Below are 17,618 nucleotides of genomic sequence, written 5' to 3' on the forward strand. Positions count from 1 at the left end.
TTTTATTATACATTTCTTACAAAAATATAATACAAAAAAGTATCTAACAAAATGAGTCAATATCCAAGGTGGAGACACATTAGAAGGGCGAGTCAGGTAAAAGGTATGGATCACATATCAATATTATACCCCTAGAAAGGGGTTTGTCACACCCAATTAAAACATAGAGGAGAATGAAATGGAAGCAGGCTTTTATGTAAAATACTATATCCAGCACACCTTCCTTACAGATTCATCTGGGAACTACTCTTATTAACAGTAACTGTCAATTCCCAAGTGAGGGTCAAAAACACGACCCAGAGTTATTCACACAACAGTCAGGGTAGAAGGTGAAAAAATATATGTAGTGAACCTATGCCTACAATCCCATTATACAAAAGCCACTCTCCTACCATCCATAAACAGAGGACCGCTAAAGTGCCATCGATAGTGCCATATTGTGCGTCACCTTACCCATGTGGGGTCCTGAAAAGCCTCTCTGCTGCTGTGTGACTTTGAAAATTAGTCTTTGTTGGGGCAATTTGACTCTGGTATTCTATGTAGGTTCCCATGGTCTGTCATAAGTCTGAAAGCATCAGATTAGCAGTAAAAACCCATACCATCTCTGCTGGGAGGACACTGCAACTCTCCTTCCCTATATATTATCCAAAATCAGATAATAGATTTTGAGTATCATGTAAGCTGAGCTACCATTAATATCACTGAAGCTGTGTTATAGGGTTTGTATCATCATCATCAGTAAGTGTGATAGGAGTTTTTCAGTGTGTTAAGGTACATTATCCTGCTAAAGATGTCATAATAATAATAATATAATAATAAATTTTATTTTTATAGCGCCGACATATTCCGCAGCACTTTACATTTCAGAGGGGATTTGTACAGACAATAGACATTACAGCATAACAATAATCACATACAGTAGATTATAACAAATACCAAGAGGAGTGAGGGCCCTGCTCGCAAGCTTACAGTCTATGAGGAAAGAGGTAGACACGAAAGGTGGGTGGTAACAGTTGCCCTGATTGTATGGACCAGCCATAATGTTAAGTGTGTAACAGTACAGACACAGAGGGCTAATGGATGCATAAAGCATGTGGGAACATGATGCTGGGAACCTGGTTATGGTAAAATTTTTGGCTCTGCCACACAGGGATAGGTTAGGTTAATGTGTTGAGGCGATAGGCCAGTCTGAATAAATGCGTTTTCAGGACACGCTTAAAATTGTGGGGACTGGGGACTAATCGTATTGACCTGGGAAGTGCATTCCAAAGAATTGGCGCGGCACGTGTAAAGTCTTGGAGACGGGAGTGGGAGGTTCTGACTATTGAGGATACTAACCTCAGGTCATCAGCAGAACGGAGGGCGCGGGTAGGGTGGTATACTGAAACAAGGGAGGAGATGTAGGGTGGTGCTGAGCCATGGAGGGCTTTGTGGGTGAGGGTAATAAGTTTATACTGAATTCTGGAGTGGATGGGTAGCCAGTGTAATGACTGGCACAAGGTAGAGGCATCGGTGTAACGATTGGTGAGGAATATGATCCTGGCTGCAGCATTCAAGACAGATTGGAGAGGGGAGAGTTTTGTAAGAGGGAGACCGATTAGAAGAGAGTTACAATAGTCGAGACGAGAATGAATAAGAGAAACAGTAAGAGTTTTTGCAGAGTCAAAAGTAAGAAAAGGTCGAATTCTAGAAATGTTTTTGAGGTGCAGATGACAAGAGCGAGCCAGTGATCGAATGTGGGGGGCAAAGGAAAGCTCGGAATCAAGTATGACCCCAAGACAGCGGGCATGTTGCTGGGGAGTAATAGTGGAACCACAGACGGAAATGGCAATGTCGGGTGTAGGTACATTAGTAGCGGGAGGAAACACAAGGAGTTCAGTCTTTGATAGGTTCAGTTTCAGATATAGTGAGGACATGATATTAGACACAGCGTTTAGACAATCGCCAGTGTTTTCTAGAAAGGCTGGCGTGATGTCAGGAGAAGAAGCGTATAATTGGGTGTCATCAGCATAGAGATGGTACTGGAAACCAAATCTACTGATTGTTTGACCAATAGGGGCAGTGTACAAGGAGAAGAGGAGGGGGCCTAGAACCGATCCTTGAGGAACCCCAACAGTAAGAGGAAGGTGAGAGGAGGAGGAACCGGCAAAAGAAACAGTAAAGGAGCGGTCGGAGAGATAGGAGGAGAACGGTGTCCTTGAGGCCAATGGAACGGAGCATAGTGAGGAGGAGCTGATGATCCACAGTGTCGAATGCTGCAGAGAGATCCAAGAGAATTAGCATGGAGTAATGACCATTTGATTTAGCTGTTAGCAGATCATTAGAGACTTTAGTAAGGGCAGTTTCAGTGGAGTGTAAAGAACGGAAACCGGATTGGAGAGGGTCGAGAACAGAGTCTTCTGAGAGATAGCGGATAAGACGGGAGTGGACCAGGCGTTCCAGGAGTTTAGAGATGAAGGGAAGATTAGAGAAAGGTCTATAGTTAGCGGCACAATTTTGGTCGAGGGATGGTTTTTTAAGTAGTGGATGTATGATGGCATGCTTAAATGAGGAGGGAAAAATACCAGAAGAGAGAGAGAGGTTAAATATTTTAGTTAGGTGAGGGGTGACAGCAGGGGAAAGGGACTGGAGGAGATGTGACGGAAATGGGTCACTGGTGCAAGTAGTTGGGCGAGAAGATGCAAGGAGCCTGCTTACTTCTTCTTCTGTGACTGGTTCAAAATCAGAGAGTGAGTTAGATGCAGTGGGGGAGGGAGGACAGTGCATGGTATGAGGGGATTTGGAGATAATTTCCTGTCGGATCTGGTCAATTTTTTCTTTGAAGTAATTGGCCAGATCGTCAGCTCGGAGCTCAGTGGTTGGGGCCTGTACTCTTGGATTGAGTAGAGAATGAAAAGTGTCAAAGAGACGTTTCGGGTTATTGGACAGTGAGATGATGAGGGTGTTGAAATAGGTTTGTTTGGAGAGGTGAAGGGCAGTGTTGTATGTTCTAAGCATAAACTTAAAATGGATGAAATCTTCGTGTAGATTGGATTTTCTCCACAGACGTTCGGCGCACCTGGAGCACCGCTGCAGGAAACGTGTTTGCACCGTGTGCCAGGGTTGTCGCCGTGTGCGTTGTGGTGTTCTATTTATAGGGGGTGCAAATTCATCCAGGGCAGTTTGAAGTGTTTCATTGTAATGCTTCAATGCAGAATCAGGACATGAGAGGGAGGAGATAGGGGCCAATGAAGACTGCAAGTTCTTCAGAAGTTTCTGGGTGTTAATGGCCTGTGTGTTTCTATAAGTCTGGACAGTGGGGGTGACCTGAGCAGCCTGGCAGTTCTTTATAGAGAATGAAAGAAGATTGTGGTCAGAGAGCGGGAGAGGGGAGTTTGCAAAATCATCCACTGCACAAAGCCGAGAGAAGACCAAGTCGAGGGAGTTTCCGTCTTCATGCGTTGGAGAATTAGTAAGCTGCGAAAGGCCAAATGAGGAGGTTAGAGATAAAAGGTGAGTAGCAGATGGGGAGAGGGGAAGAGCAATGGGGATGTTGAAATCTCCCATGAGGAGGGTAGGGATGTCACAGGAGAGAAAATGTGGAAGCCAAGTGGCAAAATGATCCAGGAACTGATGGGAGGGGCCGGGAGGACGATATACCACCGCCACTCGCATGGAGAAGGGGGTGTAGAGTCTGACGGCATGGACCTCAAAAGAAGGGAAGACAAGTGAGGGTAGTTGAGGGATAACCTGAAAGGTACATTTTGGTGATAGGAGCAGACCAACGCCTCCACCAGCCAAATGTCATGGTCATTTGGAAATGCCATTGCCGTGATAAGAATAAAAGGTGTATATTAAAGATCGGAATTCAATGCAGTGAATCCTCTGAAGTAATCAACCAAATTCTGTTGTAAAATATGATTTCTAGACAACCGGTCTTCTCATAAATGACCTACGTATATAGACTGAAAGAGAATTGAAAAAAAATCTGGTCTAGATCAAGTGTGGGCTTCTCAAAATAAATGACCTTTTGTAACACTCACAGCATATTTCTCATCATTTCTGATCGCAAAAAAAAAATATTTTTTTCTGGCCAAATGCCATAATTACGAAGTCCATGGCTCACTCTTGACACAAGACAGACTGATGTGGAAAAAGTGTGCAGATGGATCCAAGCCACATGAAGTGCCATATAAATTTATTGTGATCCTGGGAAATCTTTCATCTTCTTTTCCTTCTAATAAGGGGGCCTTTATCGCTAAACACGTCACTAAATAGTACCTCAACATCTCCAACTCTATAACCTTTACCTTGACAATTTATTAGAAGCATAGAAAAATAATTAGAAATAGCCTTATATTTTCAATCTATTTGAAGTACAAGATCGAGAGCAAGTGCACCCGAATCCAAAGCTCTGTCCACCGGTAGCCCAGTTTTGTAAACCAAAATCATACAGCAATTGGTCACCGTAGTGGGTGAAATTTCAGCCGTATGTGGTCGGCTGCACCTTTAGAAAGGTGGCATCTATATTAGGAGAGGACGCAATAGGAAACTCGTGGATAGTTTTCTCTGATGCAGAAGATACAATTTGAAAGAGGAACTCACGTAGCAGTTTTTGCTTTTACATTTTTTGCTATATACAACAGATTGGATAACGTGCCACCTTGGCATAATAACTTATTCTTATGACAAACCGGCGGTAGATGAAAGTTGCATTAGGCTGTAACAAATTGGGTTACAATTATGTTCTTCGCTGTCATTCTCATGGCAGAGTGTGATTCCTTCAACTATGACAGTATTTCCTGCGACTGCTGTACGTGCTCCTCCGCAGGACACAGTGTTTCTGTCTGGAATCGTTCAGGTCTGAGACGTGACAAGCATGCTGCCTGTGTAGGCTCATGTCCCCACCCTGCTCCTCACTACATTATCACATGCATCAGGTTCCTTTACCAGGCTCCAAAATGTGACATCTGTTCTTCAAATACCAGTTAAAAAGAGGGGGGATAAAAGAGGGCAGGAGGAGCAATGTACACAAAGGAACAATTGTGGACCTGAAACACGTAAATGTGACTCTTGTGATACAATGCGGGATGCTTCCCAATAAATAAGTCATTTTAGCTTTCATGGTGCTTATTGTTACACTACATTCAGAGAACCCCCTGGAATTTGATCCATGAAGCTGGTAATGGCATAATTTATATAAATCCTCCATATTCATAAAGGGGTTTTCTGATTTTTTATAACCCTATCTACTCCCTTCTCTTGAAATGAATTTTTTTATTGACATATTGTACTTCATAACATTGGTAAGACTACAACAATATGAATTGCGTTTATTTGTGATAAAAAATGTTTTCTACAAATTCTCCGGAGTACGCAGATACCCCCAATATGTGGGGGAAAACTACTGTTTGGGTGCATGACAGGGCTCAGAAAAGAAGGAGTGACGTTTTGTAATGCAGATTTTGATGGAATTATATGCGAGTGACATGTCGCATTTGGATAAACCCTGATATGTGTAAACAGTGGAAACCCCCACAAATCACTGCATTTTGGAATCTAGACCTGTTAATCTAGACACAAAAATATTGTTTTAGCTCCAAATTTTTTGATTTTCACAAGGATAGCAGAAGAAAATGGACCATACAATTTGTTGGGCAATTTCTCCTGAGTATGCAGATACCCCATATGTGATAAACTACTTTTGAAGTACAGTGCAAAGCTCATAAGTGAAGAAGCGTTATATTGGAGTTCACATTTTGCTGGACAAATTTGAGGGTGCCATGTCACATTGGAAGACCCCCAATGGAAGTTTCAGCAGAACCCCATAAGAGACGCATTTTTACAAACTACACCTCTCAATGAATTCATCATATTGATACCACAGATGTGTCACAGAGATTTATACCATTGGGCAGTGAAAAAAAATAAATTACATTTTTAACACAAAATTTAGTTTTAACCCAAGATTCTACATTTTCACACTGGGAAATGGGTAAAAATGGCACCAAAACGTGTCAGGTATTTGCCTCCTGGAGCAAAGATTTTCCAAGAATAATTTGCGGCCTCCATATACATAGCTCCTAAGTGCAAGAATGGCAGAATCCCCCCTCAAGTGACAATATTTTGCAAATTATACCCTCTTGGGAATTTATCTAGAGGTGTAATGACTATTTTGACTCGATGGCTGTTTTCCAGAAACAAGCAGTGGTGGATGTTACTCAGTGAAAATTGCAAACTACTATTGTAGTGCTCAGTACATTGTAGTCACCAGTACGTTGTAGAGCCCAGCTCATGCTTCTGGAAAAAAGCACCTGTAAATTAGGCAAGCTGTCAATGCTACAGAAATGCCAAACAAGTGCATGCTAAATGTAGTTTAGGCACACTGTGGGGCTCAGAAAGGTGGAGGCATTTGGATTTGGGAGCACAGAATTTGCTAAATTTCTTTTGGGGGGCAAGGAGCCATAGCGCTTTACCAGGGCCTTTGCACTACCAGTAATGTGGAAGTCCCCTATATTTGTGCTAACAGATGACGTCCCTGAGTGGGCATTTGCTTTTATTGTGGACTGAGTTGAAGTTTTTCTTGGGAACATTTTACATAACGTTTTACATTATGTTTGGGATCACATTTATCTGGCGCTCTACGCTAAGCACTTATATCGGAGTTTGCATCTAAATCTCAGAGTGCCGTGATGCAGATGAAATCCCTGAAAGAGCCATTCACTATAACGGTAGAGTTATTCTGGACTCCTTCTGGCCTCTGTTGAGCATTGTCCTTATTTTCAAAAGTGCACAAAACTGTGGCCGACAGCACTTTTATGCAACCTTACAAAGACGGACACTGCCGGATCACAGGTCAGACTGTGTCCACAGCTCCACCTTCTGCCTCATTATAGGGAATCATCCGCCGGGGAGTTCCATCTGAATCACGTATTTCAGAAATTTAAACGGAAACCCTGATGTAAGTGTTCAGCGTAGAGCACAGGATAAACTGCGATCTTTGGGAGGCAGAATGAAAATCAGCAGGTGAAGAATTAGTTTTAATTATTTTTTACGCCTTTCCTCGTGCTGTATAAGTGATTAGTCGACTTTATTCTTCAGGTTGGTGCGATTACAGCGATACCAGATTTACCGTATATACTCGAGTATAAGTCGACCCCCCTAATTTTGCCACAAAAAACTGGGAAAACTTATTGACTCGTGTATAAGCCGATGGTGCACAGTGAGTGGCCACAGTTATCTACATAGTATGTGGCCCCAGTTATGATGCACAGTGAGTCGCCCCAGTTATCTGCACAGTATGTGGCCCCAGTTATGATGCACAGTGTGTGGCCCCATCATGTTGCTGCTGCCGCTGCCTCTCTTACAGAAAAACCCAAAAACCTGTATACTCCCCTCAGTCGCTGCCCCCTGCTCATCGGCGTTGCGCTCTGCAGTGACTGTGCAGGCAGAGAGCGATAGCGCTCTCTGACCTGAATGTCACTGCAGAGGACGCAAGACAGCAGAGCGCAGGGACAGGTGAATATGCCTCCCAACCCCCCCTTCATACTCACCGGGTCCTGGCGCTTGTCTCTGCAGCTCCTCTGCTTGTTCCATGTTGTCGGCGCTGCTCTCTTCCTGGTTCAGCGGTCACGTGGTACCCGCTCATTAAATATGCGCATATTTAATGAGTGGGTTCCATTTGACAGTGAAGCAGGAAGAGAGCAGCGCCGACAACATGGAACAAGCAGGGGAGCTGCAGAGAAGGGTAAGTATGATCTGGCTCCCCTTCCCCCGTCGATCCCCCCCCCCCCCCCCCGGTATGTAACTCGTGTATAAGTCGAGAGGGGGACTTTCAGCCCAAAAAAATGGGCTGAAAATCTCGACTTATACACGAGTATATACGGTATATAGTTTTTTATGTTGGGCTGCTGTCACACATTAAAAGATGCTTTTTAGTGCAAAAACTAAATTTTTGCATTGCCATATTTTGAGTACAATAATTTTTCAATATTTCATCCGACATAATTATCTGAGGGCTTGCTTTTTGTGGGATAAGTTGATGCTTTTATTGGTATCATTTTCAGGGACATGACATATTTTGATCGCTTTCTATTCCGATTTTTGGGAGGCAAAATTAACTAAAACCAGCGAGGCACAAATTGTTTTTGGAGTTTCTTTTTTATGCCGTTCCTCATGTGGTAAAATTGATAGGGCAGTTTTATTCTTTTGGTCAGTACGATTACAGTGATACAACATTTATATCTTTTTTAAATATTTTGATGCTTTTTAACTTTTATGGAAAAAACAACTTTTTGAATTGATTTATTCTGAGAGCTAAAACTTTTTGATTTTGAAGCTGACGGAGATTTATGGCGGCTTGTTTTTTGCAAAAAAATGCTGTTTTCAGAGATACCATTTTTATTTACCATTTGTCTTTTTTTTTTTTTTAAATTCGTTTATTAAACCATAGGCAGTTATATAATACACACATTTAGTATATGATGTTCAGCTTGATACAAAACATACATATGGACAGATAATGCGAAGCATAATGTGTGCATCAGTTGTACAGTGGGGAAAAAAAGTATTTAGTCAGTCAGCAATAGTGCAAGTTCCACCACTTAAAAAGATGAGAGGCGTCTGTAATTTACATCATAGGTAGACCTCAACTATGGGAGACAAACTGAGAAAAAAAAATCCAGAAAATCACATTGTCTGTTTTTTTTTCATTTTATTTGCATATTATGGTGGAAAATAAGTATTTGGTCAGAAACAAAATTTCATCTCAATACTTTGTGATATATCCTTTGTTGGCAATGACAGAGGTCAAACGTTTTCTGTAAGTCTTCACAAGGTTGCCACACACTGTTGTTGGTATGTTGGCCCATTCCTCCATGCAGATCTCCTCTAGAGCAGTGATGTTTTTGGCTTTTCGCTTGGCAACACGGACTTTCAACTCCCTCCAAAGGTTTTCTATAGGGTTGAGATCTGGAGACTGGCTAGGCCACTCCAGGACCTTGAAATGCTTCTTACGAAGCCACTCCTTCGTTGCCCTGGCGGTGTGCTTTGGATCATTGTCATGTTGAAAGACCCAGCCACGTTTCATCTTCAATGCCCTTGCTGATGGAAGGAGGTTTGCACTCAAAATCTCACGATACATGGCCCCATTCATTCTTTCATGTACCCGGATCAGTCGTCCTGGCCCCTTTGCAGAGAAACAGCCCCAAAGCATGATGTTTCCACCACCATGCTTTACAGTAGGTATGGTGTTTGATGGATGCAACTCAGTATTCTTTTTCCTCCAAACACGACAAGTTGTGTTTCTACCAAACAGTTCCAGTTTGGTTTCATCAGACCATAGGACATTCTCCCAAAACTCCTCTGGATCATCCAAATGCTCTCTAGCAAACTTCAGACGGGCCCGGACATGTACCGGCTTAAGCAGTGGGACACGTCTGGCACTGCAGGATCTGAGTCCATGGTGGCGTAGTGTGTTACTTATGGTAGGCCTTGTTACATTGGTCCCAGCTCTCTGCAGTTCATTCACTAGGTCCCCCCGCGTGGTTCTGGGATTTTTGCTCACCGTGCTTGTGATCATTCTGACCCCACGGGGTGGGATTTTGCGTGGAGCACCAGATCGAGGGAGATTATCAGTGGTCTTGTATGTCTTCCATTTTCTAATTATTGCTCCCACAGTTCTTCACTCCAAGCTGGTTGGCTATTGCAGATTCAGTCTTCCCAGCCTGGTGCAGGGCTACAATTTTGTTTCTGGTGTCCTTTGACAGCTCTTTGGTCTTCACCATAGTGGAGTTTGGAGTCAGACTGTTTGAGGGTGTGCACAGGTGTCTTTTTATACTGATAACAAGTTTAAACAGGTGCCATTACTACAGGTAATGAGTGGAGGAAAGAGGAGACTCTTAAAGAAGAAGTTACAGGTCTGTGAGAGCCAGAAATCTTGATTGCTTGTTTCTGACCAAATACTTATTTTCCACCATAATATGCAAATAAAATGAAAAAAAAACAGACAATGTGATTTTCTGGATTTTTTTTCCTCAGTTTGTCTCCCATAGTTGAGGTCTACCTATGATGTAAATTACAGACGCCTCTCATCTTTTTAAGTGGTGGAACTTGCACTATTGCTGACTGACTAAATACTTTTTTTCCCCACTGTATATAGATAAAGCAAAACATAATACCAATTGAATCACAATAGCGTTGTGTTATAATACCAATAATGAAACCTGCCTGGCTTCTAAACCCTACCTACGTCTACAAAAACTATTCCGCAGCCTACTTCCACATAATGAACTGTTTACTGTGCGACATCTCTGCTCTGCAAAGTGAGGTGAGAGGAATTCCACCTCTCCGAAATCTTTTCGAATTTACCCGGGCATCCTCTATTTTGGTACAGTGTACGTTCATATGGGATAATCGAATTTACCAAAGTGATCCAGGAACCAAGAGAAGGAGGTGAACCCCTCATCCACCATAGTGCTAGTACCTTCCGTGCCATAAACAGTGTCTCCCGTAGAAAAATCCCAACATAATGACCCCATGCCTCCTCATCCCATACTCCAAATAGACAGATCAGTGGCTCAAGGGGAACAGGGGTTTGTACTAAAGATGTTAATAATGATGTCACCTCCCTCCAGTATTGCGCAACAACAGGACAGCACCAAATAATATGGATAAAGTCTGCATCTATTGAGTGACATCTCAAACATTCTGATGACGGCTATCGGCCCATCTTAAAGAGTCGAATTGGAGTCAAATATGATTGATTAATAATATACAATTGTATCATCCTGTTGTTGGCAGACGGAGATACCCAGATTGGCGACTCCAGGGTTTCTTCCCATTCTTCACCCTGTGCATCTAGGATGAGCCTCTCCCATTTCTTTTTAACGGAATCTAAGGCACATTCAGTCCCCACTGACAACATATATGTATAGAGAGGAGATGAGGCCTTGAGGGCCCTGTGATTTGAGAATCCCTATCAAAGGTAGAGACGAAATTACACTATCTATACCTATACATCTCATGTGCGATTGAAAGGCTGACCTCAGTTGTAAATAACGGAAAAACTGGGATCTCGGGACATTACGATTAACTTGTAATTGCTCAAAGGACACCAAAGTGATCGTATAAATCACCTATCGTAGAGACACTATACTGAACCCAGAACTCGGCGGATGAATGTTCAAGTAGCACCGGGAGGCAGTCATTATTCCACAGGGGCATTTTAGCTAAAATATCCCCAAATCCAACCACCCCCTTAATCTGTCTCCATATCGATCGTGTCAGACGAAGCAGAGGTAGCAGTCTCAAGACATTTATTTTCCTCATTTCCAAAAAACCCAGCGGGCAACTAATTCGTGCGGCAAGAAGTAGATGACTCTCAGAATTTGGGAGATGACCTCCAGGCATCCACGTACTTATGGCCTTGGCCTGTCCAGCCAAATAATATAAAAAGAAATCGGGTAACGCTGCCCTCCCTCCCCTCTTGGGCCTCTGTAGAGTGGTTAGTTTAAGTTTAGGCCTGGCTTTCCCCCAAATAAAGGATGTGGTTTGGGAATTCAGATGAGCAAAAAAGGATTTGGGCACCACTACCGCACTATATTGAAGAAAGTAACTGAGCTTGGGAAGTAATATCATTTTAATTAAATTAACACGTCCGGCTACAGACAATGGAAGTTTACCCCAGATCGCGAATTTATCCTTGACCGTCTCAAGCAATGGTTGTATATTGAGTTGCAGATCAAATTTACTACCCTTAGAAATATGAACACCCAAATATTTAAAGCTGGTTACAATGGGTAGTAAGGAGAGAGTCTCAAGTCGTGGCATTGGAGCGTGGGAAAGAAGCATCAAAGCCGATTACTCCCAATTTATATAGAGGCCAGAATATTTGCTGAATTTATTTATAGTGGTGATGACTCATGTCAAAGTCTCCTCCGCTCTGTCCATAAATATCACCATATCGTCAGCATATAGGCCTATGGTGTCCGTCCGACCTGCTATTTCTATACCAGCAATGTTATTGGAAGATCTTATACGAATTGCCAGCGCCTCAATAGCAAGAGCAAAAAAGGCTGGGGAAAGGGTCCTTATGCAGTGAAAATGATTCAGATATGGAATTATTTATGATGACCCGGGCCCTGGGCTTCATGTATAAAACACTAACCCTTTTTTTAAATCTATCACCAAATCCATACCTCTGCAAACATGCGTGGAGAAAAGGCCATTCAAGAGAGTCAAAGGCCTTAGCCGCATCCAGCGACGCCAATGCCCATTCATTATCCGGTATCAAAGAACTATATTGGACCACTGACTGGACTCGTCTGATATTAATGGAGGTGCTCTTGCCAGGCATAAAACCCGTTTGGTCAGAGTGTACAAGATCTAATATGACTGAATTCACTCTTTTGGCCAGAATTTTTGTAAAAATTTTATAATCCACATTTACTAGTGATATAGGCCTATAAGATCCACAATCTAAAGGGTCATTCCCCTCCTTTTTAAGAACTATTATATTGGCCTCATAAAAGGACTCCAGCATGAATCCTCCCTCCCAGATCCCACGAAACACTATCAACAAAAGAGGTGCCAGTATATCCTGGTATTTCCTATATAATTCCACAGGAAATCCATCCAACCCAGGGGCCCTCCCGGAGGCCATGTCTTTTATGGCGTCCTCTACCTCCTCCAGAGTAAACTCTGCATCTATAAAGGCCTGTTGGGAAGGACTTAGCACAGGAAATTCCATATCTGACAAATAATTTAGACACTCCGGGCCATCCACATCGGTCTTAGAATTGTACAGTGAACCATAATAATCAGAAAAGCATTTCAGTATCCCCTCAGTTGAGGAAACAAAAGCACCACCCGAGTCACGAATCTGTAGAATTGTGTTAGTCGCATTATGCTGTCGTACCAAGTAAGCAAAAAATTTGCTTGCCTGATTCCCCATCTCAAAATAAGACTGCCAGGCAAAAAATAATTTAAGTTTCATCTTGGTGTCCGTATATTGAGCATATAACCTTTGAGCAGTCAGTCACTCCACCCTATTACTGTTAGTTTGACCAGATATATAGGCTGCCTCTGAATCCTTCAGACGTCGCTCCATCTCGCCATCCTCCTCCGATGTCACCCGTTTAATATAAGAGATCGTAGAGGTTAAACACCCCCGTAAATAGGATTTAAGAGCATCCCAAAATACATTAATATTTCGGGGTTCAGGGTGGGACGAGACGAAGCAACGTAACTGATCTATCGTTCTATCAGGGGATGTTATCAATTTCAGCCAAAAAGGATTCAGTTTCCATGTTATCCTATTAGTCGATGGCCCGTATTTAAGCTTAAGAATAACTGGGCTATGATCCGAAATCGCCCTACCTCCATGCTTAATATCATCCACCCATGCCGCCAGACTGCCGGACCCAAAAATTTAGTCTATTCGAGATAGAGAGCGTTTAGTGGAGGAATGGCAAGTATACACACTCTCCAAAGATCCAGCCACCCACTACCCGCCATGAATTGTGACAGTTGGGATGTGCCCGGGGGGGGACCCCACCCTGTACTCCATCATCTAATCTCAATCTATCAAGATGGCTGTTCATGACCAAATTAAAATCTCCCATACAAATGACATGTGCATCTGGGTAATTCAAAGCAAAGCTTAATGACTTCTGAATAATTGATATATTGGCCGGAGGGGGATTATAAATACAAAGAATAACATATTTCTGAGAGTTAATCAGCACATGCACAAACACAAATCGTCCCTCAGGGTCTTTCCGGGCCTCCCACCGAACATCTTTATGAATTAACAGTGAAACTCCCCTTGAATAGCTGGTGTGAAAAGCATGTATAAACCATTGCACCCAGGGTTTTTGTACCCACCGAACCGTATCCCTGGTCAGGTGCGTCTCCACCAGAGTCACAATATGAGGACGGTAGTGTCTAATTTGTGAGAACACCTTAATTTTCTTTCGAGGGGTTTTTATGCTTCTTACGTTCCAAGTCATACAAATCAACTCAGAACCCATTCCCGTCTATTTGGATATGATGCATAATGGTGCCCGAACCAAGTGCAGAGATCCCACCCAGATAGCAAAATTGGCGTCGGCTGCGGCATTTACCTAAATAACTATAAAAGCTAAAACTTTTGAAAAAGAAAAAACAAAACAGGAACCTAGTAGCATAGGAGCACAGTCTCTCGCCCCCATCAAAAAATAAACAAGGGGATACCATCACTGAGCACAGTGTCCGGTATTGCTGATATCTGGGAATTCGCCGAGAGAGCTCCAATTAGACCTTGATTGAAAGGATCCGGAGCAACAGCCGCCACATTAGGATTCCTTCGCAGGGGACCCCCTATGGGACCGCAGCCACTCAGTCGCCTCTGCCGGATCTGTGAAAAATATGGAGGAACCTTCATGAACAACCCGAAGTCGGGCCGGATATATCATCGAGTATACAATGTTTCTGTCCCTGAGCCGTTTCTTGACCTCGATGAATTGCGCCCGCTGCTTCTGCAGTTCCATGGAAAAATCTGGAAAGATGGAAATGACAGCATTGCTAAACTTAATAGGACTTTTCAGTCGTGCAAGACGCAGAATGGTATCTCTGTCCTTACAATTGAGCAAGCGTGCCAGGAAAGGTCGAGGCGGGGCCCCCGGAGGCAGGGGTCTTGTAGGGACCCTGTGAGCTCTTTCAACAGCGATCATTGAGGAGAATTCATCTCCCAGGGAGGTCTTAAGCCAATCCTCCAGAAACTGCTCAGGATGCTGACCTTCCGAGCGTTCAGGCAGACCAACGATACGGATATTATTCCGGCGCATTCTGTTTTCTAAATCATCCGCCTTCTGCTTCCAAGCATTCATGGAGCCCGCCGCCTTCGCTAATTTAGCCTCCATAGGTGCAATGGTATCCTCCACCTTGGACACCCTCGTCTCCACCTCCGTAATACGTCCCTTCATGGCCTGCATATCCTGACAAAGTCTCCCCACCTCCGTATAAACATCCTTGATTTTTTCCGTCAGGGATGTTCTGGTAAAGGAGATAGCCTGCATCAACTGCTCAGACGCTTGTTTAAGGGTCAATTCCTCCTGATCCGTCTCCTCCTCACACCCAGAAGGGTGATTTTTGCCTTGTACTTGAGAGGAAGTGCTCCTGTTATGTCGTGCACTTTCAGCGGGGTCAGGTCTAACAAACTCCTTCAATTTTTCCGCCTCTCCAGACCCTTTAAGTCGGCTCATGTTTATCTGCAGTGCGGCCTGATGAAACAGCTGAGAACGTATGACCCAGGTATCACCCACCACAGATGGGGGTCACAGCAGGGCTGGCAGCAGTTAATTGTGGGTCAGGCTCCCGAGGGATGCCTCAAAGATTATGAGGATGGCAACCAGCCTCATAAGGTACAGTTCCTTATGGCCAGGGGAGGGAGAGGGGGCCCCACAGGGACAGCTGCAGTGGGGGAGGGTACACAGAGCCTCCTGTAGTAATGGCGCCAGTCGGCGCAGTGAGCAGATAATATGAGAGGGATACCACGCAGGGCCCACTTTTTCAGGGCACTCACCGCGCGCTTTCTTTAGATTTTCAGCCGGTTTCTTCACTGTCCGGCGGCGGTGCAGCAATGTGAGCCGACGCTGCAGCTCTCAGCAGCTGAGCCGTGCGCCCAAGATGGCCACCGCCTCGTGGGGAACCAGCCGCCCGCTCTCAGAATCTGCCTCCCGACCTGCCGCGGGATATCCGGGGGGTCCCGACGTCTAAGGGGGTCCAGCAAGCTTTAGGTAAGCCACCATGAAGGGGTCCAAAGTCCAGGATCCAATAGGATAATGAGGAGCTCTCCTTGCCTGCGTCCTCTCCTGCTCACGGCATAGCCACGCCCCCACCATTTGTCTTTTTGATCGCATTTTATTCCCCTTTTTAGTCGGCGGTATAATTACAAAACATCGTCTTTTATTTATTTTATTTTTTTTTACAGTATTCACTGAAGTTGTTAACTCATGGGACAATTTGATAGGTGGGTTATTCTGGAGGCGGCGATACCAAATGTGTACTTTTTTGTTTATTTTTGTTTTTACATAAATAAATGTATTTATTGAATTAATATTTTTTGTTCTATATTTTGTGATTTTTTTTTTATATTTTTACAATTAATAACAATTTGTTTTTTTTGTTTTTTTAACTTTTTTACATTGTCCCAGGATGGGACATCATCTTTCCCTGCTTTTGCATTGCAGGGCATTAGATATGTGCATCACAGACAGGGAAAGAGGAATGTTGCTGCAGGGTTTCAGCTCTCATATAGAGCGGACACACACATTCGTTCACAGGGGCGTTCAGCATGAACCAGCGCGATCGTGAAGCCGTATATGTATGGCGGTCTGCGTGAATGCAGCTACCGCAGCGCCATACATATACGGCGCACGTCGGTAAGGGGTTAAGGAGTACCTGCCACCACAATTTAACATGCTAAAGTAAAGGTGGCCCAGTTATACTGATTTAATGGATACCTGTAGTGCAAAAAAAATCCATAGCCTGGTTCTTTAATTCATCTCACAAGTTTTGGTGAAATAGCCTCTTCATGTATTGGGGTGGGACTGTGGTGCGTAACTGATGGTAGGTTCTTTTGACTCTACCGTGACCATTGCACATTTTTAATAGCCCCCTCTTTTAAATTTGCCGGGCGGCGCTTGCGCACATTCATGACCTGGCATTCTCCAGCAAAATGGTGCCGGATAAGGTGCATGTTCAGATTAACCTCCAGCGCTCTCCAGCAAAATGGTGCTGGAGACTTTCAAAGTCAAACCATCATGAACACATTTCTGGAACCGATTGATCCATATTGATCCAAATCATGAAAAACTGGTCCGCGCAGTTAATAAAAATAAACACAAACTCATCTTACGGTTTCATAGCACACAGCTCCTGCAAAATGACGGACAATGAAGCCTTCATCATCTCGGATATTTCGGTGGACAGTCAGTTTAGATTTTCTCGGGATCTGCAATAAAAGCAAAAAAAAAAAATTGAATTGCGCCATTACATTTCAACACACGCATGATCCAGACATTCATAACTTTATGGTGCGGAATTGTTTGTGACACAGTGTGGCAAAGTAAAACGCTACCTGCATGTGCAAGTGAAAAAAATGGAAGACGTGTAATAAATCGTATCGACTCTAGTATTCATCACCGGCAAAACAAGAAAGCAATGATGCATATTTATTACGCTGCTATTCCAAGCCTAAAATGCATCTTTATGGTCAGATGAAATGTTTGCCTTTCAGAGGAGAGAGTCATTCCTCACCGCCGAGACTCAAGCTGAAATCGTCTGCGCTTTCCCAGAAAGGGTTTTCTGAAAAGATTTAATTGGCAAAAGAGCAGCGTCTTCAACCGCAGCCATGAAATGATTCTTTATTGATGCTGAAAATCAAGGATGTCATTTGTTTTGCATAGATAAAAAGGTATTGCAATGAAGTGCGCTCACCATGTTGGCTGAACATACAGTACGGTGCTTACCTCTCAAGATCCTGCTCACGGGAGACATAAAAACAAAATCTATACACAGCAGTTTATCATAAACACGAAAGACAGAAAGCCGAACATTCTAAGGACAAACCACGCACAATTAAATTACCAAATAGTCAG

At 43.5% G+C, this 17,618-nt stretch overlaps 1 protein-coding gene across 9 annotated transcripts in view; it reads right to left on the bottom strand.

Moving 5' to 3' along the window:
• MYO6 (myosin VI) overlaps positions 1 to 17,618 on the bottom strand; it is a 362,182-nt gene that overhangs the window by 131,914 nt on the left and 212,650 nt on the right. For all 9 annotated transcript variants that reach the window (XR_012231028.1, XM_073569300.1, XM_073569297.1 and 6 more), the window contains exon 17: positions 16,877 to 16,972. Coding sequence is in view for 8 of the 9 variants with exons in the window: in XM_073569300.1 (XP_073425401.1) it covers positions 16,877 to 16,972 (96 nt within the window). In the remaining variant the exon portion in view is untranslated. The remainder of the gene's footprint in view (positions 1 to 16,876; positions 16,973 to 17,618) is intronic.

The sequence above is a fragment of the Dendrobates tinctorius genome, unplaced genomic scaffold (genome assembly GCF_039654945.1).
Source record: "Dendrobates tinctorius isolate UK_male_01 unplaced genomic scaffold, ASM3965494v1 ptg000024l, whole genome shotgun sequence".
NCBI classification, from domain to species: Eukaryota; Metazoa; Chordata; class Amphibia; order Anura; family Dendrobatidae; genus Dendrobates; species Dendrobates tinctorius.